This window comes from Pavona decussata, unplaced genomic scaffold (assembly GCF_977016875.1).
Source record: "Pavona decussata unplaced genomic scaffold, jaPavDecu1.1 SCAFFOLD_127, whole genome shotgun sequence".
NCBI lineage: Eukaryota > Metazoa > Cnidaria > Anthozoa > Scleractinia > Agariciidae > Pavona > Pavona decussata.
In genome coordinates, this window is record NW_028145541.1 from 1546727 (window position 1) to 1564683 (window position 17957).

General features: G+C 37.4%; 1 protein-coding gene across 1 annotated transcript in view; it reads right to left on the reverse strand.

Annotated features, from left to right (window-relative positions):
- LOC146469140 (protein sel-1 homolog 3-like) overlaps positions 1–17957 on the reverse strand; it is a 34787-nt gene that overhangs the window by 3401 nt on the left and 13429 nt on the right. The window contains exons 15-20 of the mRNA XM_085123789.1: positions 17396–17458; positions 15864–16037; positions 3775–3896; positions 3602–3685; positions 2139–2229; positions 876–954 (exon numbers count right to left, since the gene is read on the reverse strand). Of these exons, the coding sequence (XP_084979915.1) occupies positions 876–954; positions 2139–2229; positions 3602–3685; positions 3775–3896; positions 15864–16037; positions 17396–17458 (613 nt within the window). The remainder of the gene's footprint in view (positions 1–875; positions 955–2138; positions 2230–3601; positions 3686–3774; positions 3897–15863; positions 16038–17395; positions 17459–17957) is intronic.

Below are 17957 nucleotides of genomic sequence, written 5' to 3' on the forward strand. Positions count from 1 at the left end.
CTGAGTCTGAATATTTCTGAAAACAGTTTGTTCATAAGTTACTTGTCATTGCATTCCCAAACACTATATAAGCACAATTAACCCACGGTTCCTTGATTCACTCTGACGAAGGGCTAACGCTCGAAACGTCAGCACTCGAATCTCTTTACGGTGGCCAATTTTCTTTAGTTATCAACTGTTGGTAAACGAAAGATTCGTTTCTTACCCCCCACCGACGCAGCACCACAGTTTCGTTAGAAACTAACCCGTTATCTATTTCATATCACGTCTGCCCCATTTTAAAAAAAAAACTGCGACCAGTTCGTGTGAAGAGGATTATTCAACAAGAAGCGCGGAAAAAATCGAGAAATGTGAGCGCAATATCAGCAACGGACTGAACAAAACAATGAAAAGGTGCATAGCTGATGGAACGGGGAAAATTATTAAAACAAATACAGCTGCATCCAGCCATCTTTTAGTAATGTTTAAAAAACGAGCAGGAGTGTTTTATTTGGTTCAAAACCACGAGGCGCAGCCGAGTGGTTTTAGACCCGATAAAACACGTGCTGCGAGTTTTTTGAACGGCTTCAAAAACATTCCTGGAAAAGCGTGTGTCAATAGAGTTCATAACAATTATGCTTTTGTGAACGTTGGAAATTAGCATACGAGAAAAACACCGCATACTAATGAGGAGTGTTTTATCAGCTGATGAGACGTCGCATACTAGCAAGGAGGAGGTTTATCAATATAAAGTCACTGCACGTGATGTATTATCGACCATTTGATAGGTCAATGGGCTTATGAATTATTAATGAGTTTTGAAGTGTTATATCATACACGATTCTCAATGCATACAACTGAACTGAGGCATGATCGTAAACAAACATCATTCTCACCGAAGACCCATCCCATTGCAGCAGAGCGATTGTAATAATGCCAAGTACAGTCTACCGCTGTCACGCGGCTTAGCTCCTCCTGAAACAAACAGTTATTTTCAAAGAGTTATTTTTATGGACGTTGAATTTTTAGGTAGTCAGTGCATGGAATGAACGACATGGCAGAAGCGTGAGTAAATAAGGAATGAGCGATATGAGGTCAGGATTAGCATGGCCTAAGGTCTGTATCTAAAATCTGTCAAAAAAAGATGAGTTTTCTAATCGTCAGAAATACTGGAAATAATAATAATGATAAAATCTACGCTAAAAAACAAATTATTATTATTATTATTATTATTATTATTATTTTGTCGTCATCATTATCATCATCATCATCATCGTCATCATCATCATCACCAACATCGTCATTGTCATCAGGTCTAGTGAAAATTAGGTGTTATTGACAATGGACCTTCATAAACTTTTCCGAATTTTTTTTTCCGGCTTTTTTTTCGCAGCTGCTTAAGTTGCGTATAAAACTGCGATGATCATTCACTTTCTTCCGCAGTTCAAATGTAGGAATTTTTCATATATTCACTTCCATATCATCACTTCTACGGGTATACTACGAATTCACAATAGTTGGCGTGCTAGCTCATTTGGTAGAGCAACTGCTGAAGTTGCGTAAATAACTGCGATGATCATTTACTTATTCATATAAACTTGCCCATCTCATGAAAGGTGGATGTTAATTTTGACGAAAAACCAGACGTTAATAGAGCGTTTTCCAATTGAGTGTCGTAAAACCAAAACCAAAGTAATTACTTTGGCCAGTCGCAACAGATGTAAACAACACAACGAGCCAATCAGAATTCGAAGCAAATACATGTAACTGGCGCCAAGCGCGGGAAAGCTCGTGCGGCGAAAACACGATTGGTTTTGGTTTGGATTTCAGTTGGTTGAGAAAGTGGCGCGTATATTGTTAGCCAATTACAGAGCGTAGTACAATCGGACCTCTATTAAGCGGCCACCCTGGGGACTTTAAAAACTGGCCGCTTAATAGAGGTTGGCCGTTGAATAGAGGTATCGAATACAGCATTTTACTGGCAAAATAATAATTCGGGACTTTGGAAAGCGGCCGCTTAATGGAGGGTGGCCGTTTAATAGGTGGCCGCTTAGTAGAGGTCCGACTGTAATGTAAAACCAAAGCAAATACGAAATTACTTTCGACACTCAATTGAAAACCGCTCTAATAACAAATAAAGCAATTAAGTGACGTCTTACCTGATTTTCTTCACACAACATGGCAGCATTGTATAATGGCACTTCCATACCAACCTCAGCAGCAAATAGAAAGTAGACTAACGATTTGTATCTACAAGAAACAACAATGAACAATTTTTCATGTGCTGATTCGATTTGAGAAGCCTCTGTGGACTGGCAAGGCTCAGAAAATAATTCGAATAGAATATTTGTGGTTGTAGACTCCTGCATCCTGTAGATGAAACCGACACTCACTGCCCACCTAGCAATTTCGTAAAGCCAACAAGACCTCGTAAATTCGGAATACACCCTGTTTTTTTATAATTTTATAAGAACTCTTTTTTTAAGAATATCGAGGCTGAGATTAACCAAAATTTTAAGAACATTCCTCAGGCTGAGAGTCGATTAAGAACGTTTTTATTTTGCTAATCTGTATATAAAATCAAGGTAACAAATGTAAATTAATACTTAAGGGCATGTTTTGTATAACATTAACAATGATGACACACATCTCGGTTTGTCATGATCAGCAGTTCTTAATACCATATCTCAGTAGGCAATGCACTTTGATAGGTTTCCTGGCCACGTCCGCATTGATGTACTGAAATACATGTAGTGTATACCATGTAATTCGACGTTTTCAGCCTCAAATCGCAAAAAATATAAGAACGTTCAGCCTCAGCTCCAAAATTAGACAATCTAATAAAAAAAACAGTGTATAAGATTCCGCCCCCTTAAACTTTCTGCAACAAATTTGCAGCTAAGGCGTCCAAACCGATCAAACTGTATCAGCTTACACAAATATGTCTTTAAGTTAATGAAACAAACGATTTGGTAACACACAAGACAACATTTAAGTATTTAAGACATATCCTTTTCGACCCTGCTATAGGTTGATTGCACGTTACGTCATGGCAGCCATGTTGGTGGCTAGGAACAGAAAGATTTTTCTCCTCTGGGAGTTAACTTCCACTTTTATGTAAACTATGTGAGCAAATTTTCTTTTGTTTTGGCACCAAAACATGGCGGCAATGCAATCAACCTATGGCTAGCTTAAAGGGGAAGTATCGTGGGGTTTTTGATCTCTGTTGTTAAAAATGGTGAAATAAGACCTTCACTTTGCTACAAAATAATTCTAGAACAACGAGAGGAGAGAAATCAACTCAATTCTTGACAGGAACAACTCGTAGTCTGTTCTAGCGCATTTTGGAAACAAAAATACGAATACTTGAAAAACATTAGCCTAACATTTTTTCCAATCCATTCCGACCCACTCTGTCTCTGGCCAGAGGCACTAATCAACAGTTTTATTGCACTGTGGTAATAATTTATAACAAAACTAGACAATTATTTTTTGGTTCTGTCGGTGTCAGACAAACGGTTTTGGCTTTTGAAATGACATCAAATTTTCGTGATTCTTCCCCTTTAAGTCACCATTTAACATTACGTTCAGATATAAAGAAACAACCACTGTTTTATCATACATGTATCCTGCGTAGTGTGCCTCTAAACCTCTTCTCATTAACCATCCAACATCAGGATTTTGCTCCGCAACAAAACGAAGATATCTTTAAAAAACAAAGAAAGCTTACGAGAACGTTCCTTAAAATATTAAAGAATGCATTGATAATCAACTTTCTTTTCTAATTCCACTTACACAACCCCCAAAGGGCAGTTCTTTTCCACGTACTGGCCGCTGCTAACCCCCTCCCCCACAGTAAGACATGAGCCGGGATGTCCCCTGGTGGCAGCCTCAAACCAATACTTAAAAGCTTCTCTCTGCCAGGAAACAAAAATACAGAATCACTTTAATAGTGGATCTCCAGTATTGTGGTCCAACACCCCCTCCTACCAGGAGGGAAATGGTGACATATACTTTTAATATTACTTCATTTTTCTTTAACGAGACGTTATTAACATAATGAAGGGATTTTTTCCAGAACGAACGATCGTCCGAAAATAGGGACTACTTGTCCGAGAATAGGCCGCTCAACTTCTACAATATTTTTCAAAACTCCGGAGAAACCTCAGGCGTTCAATCAGCAAATCTTTAGGACGTGTTTACGTAAGGAAGGAACTATATACTAGGAAAGTTTCAGCTTGCTCCTGTCCTTCTGAGGTAAGTTATTGTGAAAAACGCAAAAAGTGTCCGAGAATTGGACATACACTGAACACGTTTAATGCAGTTCGAAGTTAAAAGACAGTCCAAAGACCACTGGACCGGTGTATATAGTCTTCTTACGTTTTTATTTTGGTGGGAAAAGCGCCATTGAAAGCCGCTCAAGCAGATCGAGATTGTCGTCAAAGTCAGCAGGGATTTCGCGTAAAATGTGAAGGACAAAAAACGATGGAGAAACGTCCGAGAGTGTTCCGTGCTCATTTGCGTATTCTTCTTTGATAGTCCGAAGTCGTTTGACTGTTGAAATCGTTGTGCCACGGGTACCAGATAGTCAGACACCCTAAACAACTTATAAATACAAAAATTAAACAACTCCACATCGGAAGTCGAGCATATGTGGAGCAGTGGGGTGGTGCGTAGTCTTTTGAGGCGAATGGTCCGGTTCAATCCTAGCTTGCTAGGTATCGAAAATGAAACTTTTTTTCTTTTTCTGTTTCGCCTTTAAAAGACAATCACTCCAAAAGCTCCAAACAATTTCCAAAATTTAAACTTTCTTTAGACATACAAAACTGTTCAAGGAGCTCAATCTCGCTGAGGGGAACGGCTAACAATCTTTATAGCGGCATAGAGTGTGGAATAAATGACGCCCCTTATTAAGCTATTATGGCTTTCTTGTTAGATACGAGGTTTTTGTTTCGAGTCCTGGGCCAATCAAGCAAAACCAAATACTATACACTACGATTATCGCCTGATTTTCATCCTAACACTATACACTTTCATTTTCGGCCTAATTTTTATCCTAATACTATACTATTTTGGTCTAATTTTAATCCTAACACTGAAGACTATGCTTTTTTGGCGTAATTTTGACAAAATACTATACACTGTCATTTCGGCTTAATTTTCATTCCGATACTATACACTTTGATTTTCGGCCTACTTTTCATCTAATACTATAGACTATAATTTTCGCCTAATTTTCATCCAATACTATACACTGTCATTTTGGCCTCATTTTTATCCCTATACCATACATTTTGATTTTCGCCCGAATTTCCATCCTAATACTATAGACCATGGTTTTTGGCGTAATTTTCATCCTAATACTATAGACTATGATTTTGGCTTCTTTTTCATGCAAATACTATAGACTACGATTTTGGCCTAATTTCCATCCTAATACTATAGACTATGGTTTTTGGCCTAATTTTAATCCTAATAATACAAACTATGATTTCCGCATGATTGTCATGCAAATACTATATATAATTTTCAACCTTATACCATAGACTGTGCTTTTTGGCCATAAACAAGTGCTGTGAAAAAAAGCCGACTAAAATTTGATCATTTTTGGCCAACAACCATGAACTAACCCCTTGGAAAAAAGTCGAATTTTTAACGAAATACAAAAGGTTCTTTAAAAGCTTCCAATCGAATCAGTGTGTCCGAAACCGTCCCCTGAGACACCTTTTTGGCCTCGCAAGGGATCAGGGACAAAGAAATAGCCCATAAAAGATCAAGTCAGGGTGAGAGTTAAACAGAAAATTCTTTGTCAGGGCGTTATTTGTACTTAAAAATGATTCCCAAGAGAGTTTAATGACACGCCGGGATCCCTACGGACATAAACAAGTAAAAAAGGCCGACTTCGAAATTTGACCTTTTTGGCCAAAACCCATGGACTAACCCCTTGGGGAAAAAGTCGATTAAAAGCTTCCAAACGAATCAGTGTGTCCGAAAACGTCCCATGAGATACTTTGTAGGCCTCTTAAGGGATCAGGGACAAAGAAATAGCCCACAAAGATCAAGTCAGGGTGAGAGTTAAACAGAAAATTCTTTGTCAGGGCGTTATTTGTACTTAAAAATGATTCCCAAAAGAGTTTTATGACACGCCGAGATCCATACGGACATAAACAAGTGAAAAACGGCGACTACAAAATTTGGTCATTTTTGGCCAAAAACCATAGACTAACGCTTCCAATCGAATCAGTGTGTCCGAAAACGTCCCCTGAGACACTTTTTAGGCCTCCTAGGGGATCAGGGACGAAGAAAAAGCCCACAAAACATCAAGTCAGGGTGAGAGTTAAACAGAAAATTCTTTGTCAGTGCGTTATTTGTACTTAAAAATCATTCCCGAGGGAGTTTTATGACACGCCGAGATCCCTAGGGACATAAACAAGTAAAAAATACCGACTTCAAAATTGGGTCATTTTTGGTCAAAAACCATGGACAAAAAAGTCGATTTTTGGACGAAATACAAAATTGTTTTGAAAAGCTTCCAATCGCATCAGTGTGTCCGAAAACATCCCCTGAGACACTTTTAAGGCCTCCTAAGGGACTAGGGATAAAGAAATAGCCCACAAAAGATGAAGTCAGGGTGAGAGTTAAACAGAAAGTACTTTGTCAGAGCGTCATTTGTACTTAAAAATGATTACCACGGGAGTTTTATGACACGCCGAGATCCCTAGGGACATCACCAAGTGAAAAATGCCGACTTAAAAATTTGATCATTTTTGGCCAAAAACCATGGAAAAAGAAAACCATGGGAAAAAGTCGATTTTTGGACGAAATACCAAATTTTTTTAAAAAGCTTCCAATCCCATCACTGTGTCCGAAAACGTCCCCTGAGACACTGTTTTGGCCTCCCAAGGGACCATGGACAAAGAAACAGCCCACAAAAGATCAAGTCAGGGTGAGAGTAAAACAGAAAATTCTTTGCCAGGGCGTTATTTGTAATTAAAAATGATTCCCAAGGGAGTTTCATGAGACGCCGAGATCCCCATGGATAAAAACAAGTAAAAAATCCCGACTTCAAAATTTGGTCATTTTTGGCCAAAAACCATGGACCAACCCCTTTGGAAAAATGTCGATTTTTGGACGAAATACAACAATTTTTTTAAAACCTTCCAATCGAATCAGTGTGTCCCAAAACGTCCCCTGAGACACTTTTTAGGCCTCCGAAGGGATAAGGGACGAAGAAATAGCCCAAAAAAGATGAAGTCAGGGTAACAGTTAAACAGAAAATTCTTTCCCAAGGCGTTATTTGTACTTAAAAATGATTCCCAACGGAGTTTTATGACACGTTGAGATCCCTAAAGACATAAACAACTGAAAACCGCCGAGTTTAAAATTTGGTCATTTTTCGCCAAAAACCATGGACTAACCCCTTGGATAAAAGTCGATTTTGGACGAAATACAACAATTTTTTTAAAACCTTCCAATCGAATCAGTGTGTTCGAAAATGTCTTCTGGGAACTTTTTAGGCCTCCCAAGGGATCAGAGACAAGAAATAGCCCACAAACAAAACAGCCAGGGTGAGAGTTGAAAAGAAAATTATTTGTCAGGGCATTATTTGTACTTAAAAATGATTCCCAAGGGAGTTTTATGACACGTCGAGATCCCTACGGACACAAACAAGTAAAAAATGCCGACTTCAAAATTTTGTCATTTTTGGTTAAAAACCCATGGACTAACCCCTTGCATAAAAGTCGATTTTTGGACGAAATACAAAATGTTTTTTGAAACCTTCCAATCGAATCCGTGTGTCCGAAAACGTCCCTTGAGACACTTTTTAGGCCTTTCAAGGGATCAGGGACAAAGAAATAGCCCACAAAAGATCAAGTCAGGGTGAGAGTTGAACAGAAAATTCTTTGTCAGGGCGTTATTTGTAGTTGAAAATGATTCCCAAGGGAGTTTTATGACACGCCGAGATATCTAGGGACATAAACAAGTAAAAAATGCCGACTTCAAAATTTGATCATTTTTGGGCAAAACCATGGACTAACCCCTTGGATAAAAGTCGATTTTTGGACGAAATACAAAATTTTTTTTTAAAGCTTTCAATCGAATCAGTGTGTCCCTTAAAAACGTCCCCTGAGAAACTTTTTAGGCCTACCAAGGGATCAAGGACAAAGAAATAGCTCCAAAAAAGATCAAGTCGGGGTGAGAGTAAAAAAGAAAATTCTTTCTCAGGGCGTTATTTGTAGTTAAAAATGATTCCCAAAGGAGTTTTATGACACGCCGAGATCCCTAGGGACATAAACAAGTAAAAAATACCGACTTCAAAATTTGATCATTTTTGGGCAAAAACCATGGACTTACCCCTTGGAAATAAGTCGATTTTTGGACGAAATACAAAATTTTTTTGAAAAGCTTCCAATCGCAACAGTGTGTCCGAAAACGTCCCCTGAGACACTTATTGGGCCTCCAAAGGGACTAGGGACAAAGAAATAGCCGAAAAAAGATCAAGTCAGGGTGAGAGTTAAACTTAAAATACTTTGTCAGAGCGTCATTTGTATTTAAAAATGATTACAAAGGGAGTTTTATGACACGCCAAGATCCCTTAGGAGATCAACAAGTGAACAATGCCGACTTTAAGATTTGATCAATTATGGGCAAAAACCATGGACTAACCCCTTGGAAAAAAGTCGATTTTTGGACGAAATACTAAATTTTTTTTAAAAAAGCTTCCAATCGAATCAGTGTGTCCCTTAAAAACGTCCCCTGAGAAACGTTTTAGGCCTACCAAGGGATCAAGGACAAAGAAATAGCCCCAAAAAAGATCAAGTCGGGGTGAGAGTAAAACAGAAAATTCTTTCTCAGGGCGTTATTTGTAGTTAAAAATGATTCCCAAAGGAGTTTTATGACACGCCGAGATCCCTAGGGACATAAACAAGTGAAAAATGCCGACTTTAAAATTTGATCAATTTTGGGCAAAAACCATGGACTAACCCCTTGGAAAAAAGTCAATTTTTGGACGAAATACAAATTTTTTTTTAAAGGCTTCCAATCGAATCAGTGTGTCCCCTAAAGACGTCCCCTGAGAAACGTTTTAGGCCTACCAAGGGATCAAGAACAAAGAAATAGCCCACAAAAGATCAAGTCAGGGTGAGAATAAAACAGAAAATTCTTTCTCAGGGCGTTATTTGTAGTTAAAAATGATTCCCAAGGGAGTTTTATGGCACGCCGAGATCCCTAGGGACATAAACAAGTAAAAATCACCGACTTCAAAATTTGGTCATTTTTGGCCAAAAACCATGCAAAAAAGTCGATTACTACACGAAATACAAAATTTTTTAAAAAACCTTCCAATCGAATCAGTGCGTCCGAAAACGTACCCTGAGAAACTTTTTAGGTCTCCCAAGGGATCAGGGACAAAGAAATAGCCGAAAAAAGATCAAGTCAGGGTGAGAGTTGAACAGAACATTCTTTGTCAGGGCGTTATTTGGAGTTGAAAATGATTCCCAAGGGAGTTTTATGACACGCCGAGATCTCTAGGGACATAAACAAGTAAAAAATGCCGACTTCAAAATTTGCTCATTTTTGGGCAAAACCATGGACTAACCCCTTGGATAAAAGTCGATTTTTGGACGAAATACAAATTTTTTTTGAAAAGCTTCCGATCCCATCACTGTGTCCGGAAAAACGTACAATGAGTAACTTTTTAGGTCTCCCAAGGGATCAGGGACAAAGAAATAGCCGAAAAAAGATCAAGTCAGGGTGAGAGTTGAACAGAACATTCTTTGTCAGGGCGTTATTTGGAGTTGAAAATGATTCCCAAGGGAGTTTTATGACACGCCGAGATCTCTAGGGACATAAACAAGTAAAAAATGCCGACTTCAAAATTTGCTCATTTTTGGGCAAAACCATGGACTAACCCCTTGGATAAAAGTCGATTTTTGGACGAAATACAAATTTTTTTTGAAAAGCTTCCGATCCCATCACTGTGTCCGGAAAAACGTACAATGAGTAACTTTTTAGGTCTCCCAAGGGATCAGGGACAAAGAAATAGCCCACAAAACATTAAGTCAGGGTGAGAGTAAAACAGAACATTCTTTGCCAGGGTGTTATTTGTACTCAAAAATGATTCCCAAGGAAGTTTTATGACACGCCGAGATCCCTACGGACATAAACAAGTCAAAAATGCCGACTTCAAAATTTGGTCATTTTTGGCCAAACACCATGGACTAACTCCTTGGAAAAGAGTCGATTTCTGGACGAAATACAAAAATTTTTTTAAAAAGCTTCTAATCGACTCAGTGTGTCCCAAAACGTCCCCTGGGACACTTTTTAGGCCTCCCAAGGGATCAGGGACAAAGAAATAGCCCACCAAAGAACAAGTCAGGGTGAGGGTAAAACAAAAGATTCTTTCTCAGGGCGTTATTTGAATTAAAAAATTATTTCGAATATAGTTTTATGACACACCGAGATCCCTACGGACATAAACAAGTGAAAAATGCCTACTTAAAACTTTGGTCATTTTTGGCCAAAAACCGTGGACTAACCCCTTAGAAAAAAGTCGATGTTTGGACGAAATACAAATTTTTTTTTAAAAGTTTCCAATCCCATCAGTGTGTCGGAAAACGTCCCCTGAGAAACTTTTCAGGCCACCCAAGGGATCAGGGACAAAGAAATAGCCCACAATAGATGAAGTCAGGCTGAGAGTAAAACAGAAAATTCTTTGCCACGGCGTTATTTGTACTTAAAAATGATTCCCAAAGGAGTTTTATGACACGCCGAGATCCCTACGGACATAAACAAGTGAAAAATGCCGACTTCAAAATTTGGTCATTTTTGGCCAAAAACCATGGACTAACTCCTTGGAAAAGAGTCGATTTTTGGACGAAATACAAAAAGGTTTTAAAAAGCTTTCAATCGAATCAGTGTGCCCCAAAACGTCCCCTGGGACACTTTTTAGGCCTCCGAAGGGATCAGGGACGAAGAAATAGCCCACAAAAAATCAAGTCAGGGTGAGAGTAAAACAAAAAATTCTTTCTCAGGGCGTTATTTGTATTAAAAAATGATTTCCAAAAGAGTTTTATGACACACCGAGATCCCTAGGGACATAAACAAGTGAAAAATGCCTTTTTTAAACTTTGGTCATTTTTGGCCAAAAACCATGGACTAACCCCTTGGAAAAAGTCGATTTATGGACGAAATACAAAATTTTTTTAAAAGCTTCTAATCGAATCAGTGTGTCGGGAAATGTCCTCTGAGACACCTTTTAGGCTTCCGAAGGGAGCAGGGACAAAGAAATAGCCCACAAAAGATCAAGTCAGGATGAGAGTTAAACAGAAAATTCTTTCTCAGGGCGTTATTTGTACTTAAAAATGATTCCCAAGGGAGTTTTATGACACGTCGAGATCCCTACGGATATAAACAAGTGAAAAACGCCGACTTCAAAATTTGGTTATTTTTGGCCAAAAACCATGGACTAACCCCTTGGATAAAGGTCGATTTTTGTAGAAGTAAAAAAATTTTTTAAAAAGCTTCCAATCGAATCTGTGCGTCCGAAAACGTCCCTTGAGACACTTTTTAGGCCTCCCAAGGGATCAGGGATAAAGGAAAAACCCCCCAAGAGATCAAGTCAGGGTGAGAGTTAAACAGAAAATTCTTTCTCAGGGCGTTATTTGTACTTAAAAATGATTCCCAAGGGAGTTTTATGACACACCGAGATCCCTAGGAACATAAAGGAGTGAAAATGGCGATTCAAAATTTGGTCATTTTTTGTGTGATCATCCCACTGAGTGACTCAGGGATGCTGTTAGGTTAAAACCTCTGATTTAAACAAGTGGTCTGGAATTTGAGCTTTGAGCTGGTTTTATATCAAATAATTTCCATTGACTCAAAGTGCGCTAAATAGGTAATATTCGAAATAGATAAAATTTATTATTTTACAAGACTGAAAGAGTTAAAAAAATAGATAGTTGAACGAATTAATTTAGAGTTGGTTCTCCCAATAATTTAGTTCTTCTCTTCAGTCTCTCTCAAGAGAGGATCAGGCCCTTCCCTGGGACCGTTGCTTTATTTCAATTAATGAAAAAGGAACTTATCATTTCACGGTCAGTGAAACCTGTCACAGTATCTTTTTCATAATTTGCGTAGCATTAGTTTCATATTCTACCTCATATAGCATCGGTTGCAATTTTTGTTTTTGCGTGTAGCAGGCCTAAACAATGAGGGGAGAATAAATACTCCCACTCTCTCCTCCCCTCCCTTTCCGATGACGCTTGCTTCTCAGGCTGGTCTTTTTTTTTTGTCTCTGCTTTTTTCCAGAGTGCTCATTGGTTTCATCAACTGATTAGACAGCGGTTTTGACGTGAGTGTTAAAAGTAATTTCGAGTTTGCTTTGGTTTTGTTTCACTTCAGCAAAAGTCGTTCTACTTTCGTGCCTCGCTTACACGCGTTTTCCCGCACTTGGCGCCGATTACATGCACTTGCGTCGAGTTCTGATTGGTTTGCTGCGCTGTTTACGTCTGCTGTGATTGGTCAGAGCAATTACTTTAGTTGTAGTTTGACGACGCTGAAATGCAAACCTCTCCATGACATCATAAGTCTGACATCATCAGTGTTCTCTATGCTTTTTGGGCTAATTTTCATCCAAATACTATAGACTTTGATTGTCGCCTAATTTTCATCCTAATACTATAGACTATGATTTTGGGCCTAATTTTCATCCAAATACTATAGACTACGATTTTGGCCTAATTTTCATCCTAATACTATAGACTATGATTTTGGCCTAATTTTCATCCTAATAGTATAGACTATGATTTTAGTCTAATTTTCATCCTAATAATATAGACTATGATTTTGGCCTAATTTTCATCCTAATAGTATAGACTATGATTTTAGTCTAATTTTCATCCTAATAGTATAGACTATGATTTTGGCCTAATTTTCATCCTTATAGTATAGACTACGATTTTGGCCTAATTTTCATCCTAATAGTATAGACTACGATTTTGGCCTAATTTTCATCCTAATAATATAGACTATGATTTTGGCCTAATTTTCATCCTAATAGTATAGACTATGATTTTGGCCTAATTTTCATCCTTATAGTATAGACGACGATTTTGGCCTAATTTTCATCCTAATAGTATAGACTACGATTTTGGCCTAATTTTCATCCTAATAATATAGACTATGATTTTGGCCTAATTTTCATCCTAATAGTATAGACTATGATTTTGGCCTAATTTTCATCCTAACACTATAGACTATGATTTTGGCCTAATTTTCATCCTAATAGTATAGACTACGATTTTGGCCTAATTTTCATCCTAATACTATAGACTATGATTTTGGCCTAATTTTCATCCTAATACTATAGACTATGATTTTTGGCCTAATTTTCATCCTAATACTATAGACTACGATTTTGGCCTAATTTTCATCCTAATACTATAGACTACGATTTTGGCCTAATTTTCATCCTAATACTATAGACTATGATTTTTGGCCTAATTTTCATCCTAATACTATAGACTATGATTTTGGTCTAATTTTCATCCTAATACTATAGACTACGATTTTGGCCTAATTTTCATCCTAATACTATAGACTATGATTTTTGGCCTAATTTCCATCCTAATACTATAGACTATGATTTTGGCCTAATTTTCATCCTAATAGTATAGACTACGATTTTGGCCTAATTTTCATCCTAATACTATAGACTATGATTTTTGGCCTAATTTCCATCCTAATACTATAGACTATGATTTTGGCCTAATTTTCATCCTAATAGTATAGACTATGATTTTGGCCTAATTTTCATCCTAATAGTATAGACTACGATTTTGGCCTAATTTCCATCCTAATACTATAGACTATGATTTTGGCCTAATTTTCATCCTAATAGTATAGACTATGATTTTGGCCTAATTTTCATCCTAATAGTATAGACTATGATTTTAGTCTAATTTTCATCCTAATAATATAGACTATGATTTTTGGCCTAATTTTCATTCTAATAGTATAGACTATGATTTTGGCCTAATTTTCATCCTAATACTATAGACTATGATTTTTGGCCTAATGTCCATCCTAATACTATAGACTATGATTTTGGCCTAATTTTCATCCTAATACTATAGACTATGATTTTTGGCCTAATGTCCATCCTAATACTATAGACTATGATTTTTGGCCTAATGTCCATCCTAATACTATAGACTATGATTTTTGGCCTAATTTTCATCCTAATACTATAGACTATGATTTTGGCCTAATTTTCATCCTAATAGTATAGACTATGATTTTTGGCCTAATTTTCATCCTAATACTATAGACTATGATTTTGGCCTAATTTTCATCCTAATACTATAGACTATGATTTTTGGCCTAATGTCCATCCTAATACTATAGACTATGATTTTTGGCCTAATGTCCATCCTAATACTATAGACTATGATTTTGGCCTAATTTTCATCCTAATAGTATAGACTATGATTTTAGTCTAATTTTCATCCTAATAATATAGACTATGATTTTTGGCCTAATTTTCATTCTAATAGTATAGACTATGATTTTGGCCTAATTTTCATCCTAATACTATAGACTATGATTTTTGGCCTAATGTCCATCCTAATACTATAGACTATGATTTTTGGCCTAATTTTCATCCTAATACTATAGACTACGATTTTGGCCTAATTTTCATCCTAATACTATAGACTATGATTTTTGGCCTAATTTCCATCCTAATACTATAGACTATGATTTTGGCCTAATTTTCATCCTAATAGTATAGACTACGATTTTGGCCTAATTTTCATCCTAATACTATAGACTATGATTTTTGGCCTAATTTCCATCCTAATACTATAGACTATGATTTTGGCCTAATTTTCATCCTAATAGTATAGACTACGATTTTGGCCTAATTTTCATCCTAATAGTATAGACTACGATTTTGGCCTAATTTCCATCCTAATACTATAGACTATGATTTTGGCCTAATTTTCATCCTAATAGTATAGACTATGATTTTGGCCTAATTTTCATCCTAATAGTATAGACTATGATTTTAGTCTAATTTTCATCCTAATAATATAGACTATGATTTTTGGCCTAATTTTCATTCTAATAGTATAGACTATGATTTTGGCCTAATTTTCATCCTAATACTATAGACTATGATTTTTGGCCTAATGTCCATCCTAATACTATAGACTATGATTTTGGCCTAATTTTCATCCTAATAGTATAGACTATGATTTTGGCCTAATTTTCATACTTATGCTATAGACTATTGTTTTTGCCTGGTTTTCATGCCAATACTATACACTCTGATTTTTGGGCTCATTTTGGGCTCATCCTAAGGAGATGATTTTGTCCTGATACTTTGCACTCTGATTTTTTGTCTAATTTTCATCCTAATGCTTTTGACTACGGTTTTTTGCCTGATTTTCATCCTAATACCATACACTCTGATTTTTGGCCTAATTTTCAGCGTAATTTTATACACAATTCTGGAGGTTTTAGTTGCCAACAGCGTTCAACATGATTTTAAATGGCTTATTCAATCATTAGCATTGTTCAAAACCAGCCCCAAAATATGTTGAACTCTGAGAATGAGAATGATGTATTATTGTAGAAAGTGACACAGGCATACTCGGAAAAAAGAAATCCGAGTGCTCCTATCAGAAGTCGAACCTAAGACCTTCCGATCACTAGTTCGGATGCTCTACCCCTGAGCTACAGGAGACTCGTGGGAGCTAAGGGCATTAAACTAAGTTCATGGGACAAATATCCTGCATACTGCTAGGATTTGACTGTCGAACGTGTGGTATGTGAAATAAATATGTTGAACTCTGTTCTTCTGTTCTTGGCTAGTAACATACCTTATCAGGCGGATGTCCTTCAACCCAGCCATTGTCATAGCACACAGCTAAGTTGGTGAGTCCGTCCCTGTCACCTTTGTTAGCAGCTCTTCTGAAGTAAATCGCGCCCCCGCTGAAGTTCTGACGCATGTTCACCTCATAGAAACCCAAAGCGTTAAGAGCGGGAGGAAAATCCTGGAGAGCAGCAGCAAAAAAAACTCTTTATTTAATGTTTAAAAAAAGCGAGCAGGAGTGTTTTATCGGGTGTTTTATCTACTGTGCCCGCCGACGTGCTGATTCTAGCAATCTGAACTTCCGTTTTTTTTTTCTTGATTTTCCTGTTCATATATTAGTAGCTTTAGTTTTTAAGTTTTGAATAATTAACGTGGGATCCGCTGTAATTGGCTAGGCTGTAGTCAGGTCTCCCTGCCTAATAACTTTTTTTTACGTATTCATGCATATATTCATTCACCCTGCTTAATCTTGCTGAATATTCACCGATTTTAGCCAACTCGTCCTAAGGCCCAGTCGGCTAAGTATCACACAATATTGATCTTGATTTTGCAGGACAAGGTTTTAATATCCCATGACCGCTAAGCCAATCAAAAGTCTGGAATTGCTTTATCCATTGATGCAGTTTTAATAATAGAGGATAGCTGACTTAATTTGTTAAAGAAAACAAGAAGTTAGAGAAAAGCATTCCCAAACAGCCAATCATAACAAATGCACAGGTTGCAAGTGCGGGAAAAGTTGTAACTGATTCTTTGCACGTTTCGTTTGATTGGTTAGAGGATCACACTTAATCCTACTAACCAATGACTCTCCTCAGAAAATACAAACAAAAAATAAAGCAATTTTGAAAAAGTGCCGAAAGCAATTCCGTGTTCTCTTTGGCTTTGTTTTAGGCTGCTGTTAGTCAGTGCACAGCTTGCTGAGAGTGGTCGGTTATGCATAGGCTACTATGCTTTGTGATTGGTTTAAAAAAAGCTCGTGCTAAAACCTCGCAAGCATTTTCTCACACTTTCAGCAGTGACTCTTATTTGCTTCCAGTTTTGATCGGTTTATTTGGTTGTTACGTTTGTTGTGATTGATCACAGAGTTGGTTTACTGTAAATTAGATTTTACTATAACTGTCAAAACTCCCACACACTGATTGGCTTGTAGCTATTGTCTATAAGAGTACAGACAATAAAATTGACGTCAGATGTAACGTGCATGATTTCTCAATGGAAAAGAAAGCCAATTCCGCTTGTACCTTTTCTATGTTATTGTGAAAAAAAAATTGATGGCAGTTTTCCATAAAATAATGCCAAAAATGTTCAAAACTTGGCAGTGAAACAACTCGCCTGTGATTCGTGGTTCCACTTGAGGTTTGAACATTTTATTATGTCATTTTAGGGTCTATAAGACTATAGACCATAGAAAACTGGCGTCGATTTGTTAAATAATGTATTGGAAACCACTCCAACATCCTTTCAAGGTCAAGAAAAATCTTTCATTCTGGGCTACACCTTAGCAACAAAACGTTCTGTAGTTTGGGAGACCTAACTTACATGTTCTGCGGAAAGTTGAAACAATTCTATGGCTTCAGTCTCATTCTTCTCTACTCCATGACCCTGTCAATCAAACAAATTTCCTCAGAAGCAGCGCAAAATACTCACAGCCTTTTTACCTGGCACGGGGTTTACAAACTTGCAGATATTTCTTATCTGTTGTAGGCTGCGTACGGATATTGCATCAGGCCAGGCAATACTTACCCTGCGAGCAGAGGCCCTTCGATCTTCCTAGATAAGTCGGGAAGAGGAAGGGACTTCCTCTTCCCGACTTATCCAGGAAGATCGAAGGGCCTCTGCTCGCAGGGTAGGCAATACTGTAGCAAATTAAGCATTTTGTCCGTGAAAATCATAATGAGCCTGGCGACTTTAGCAAAGTCTGTACTTAGTCCTTTATATTAATAAGCTTTTTTAATCATGTAGAAGTGTCATGGCTGGTGGCGGACAACAGTTAGTCCTCCGTTGAGCACTTCAGTTAACTACACACCCAGATCTCAACCTCCTTATAGTAAGGGGAGTGGTCAAAACTAGTATACTCGAACAAGCCCCACCAACCACAAAA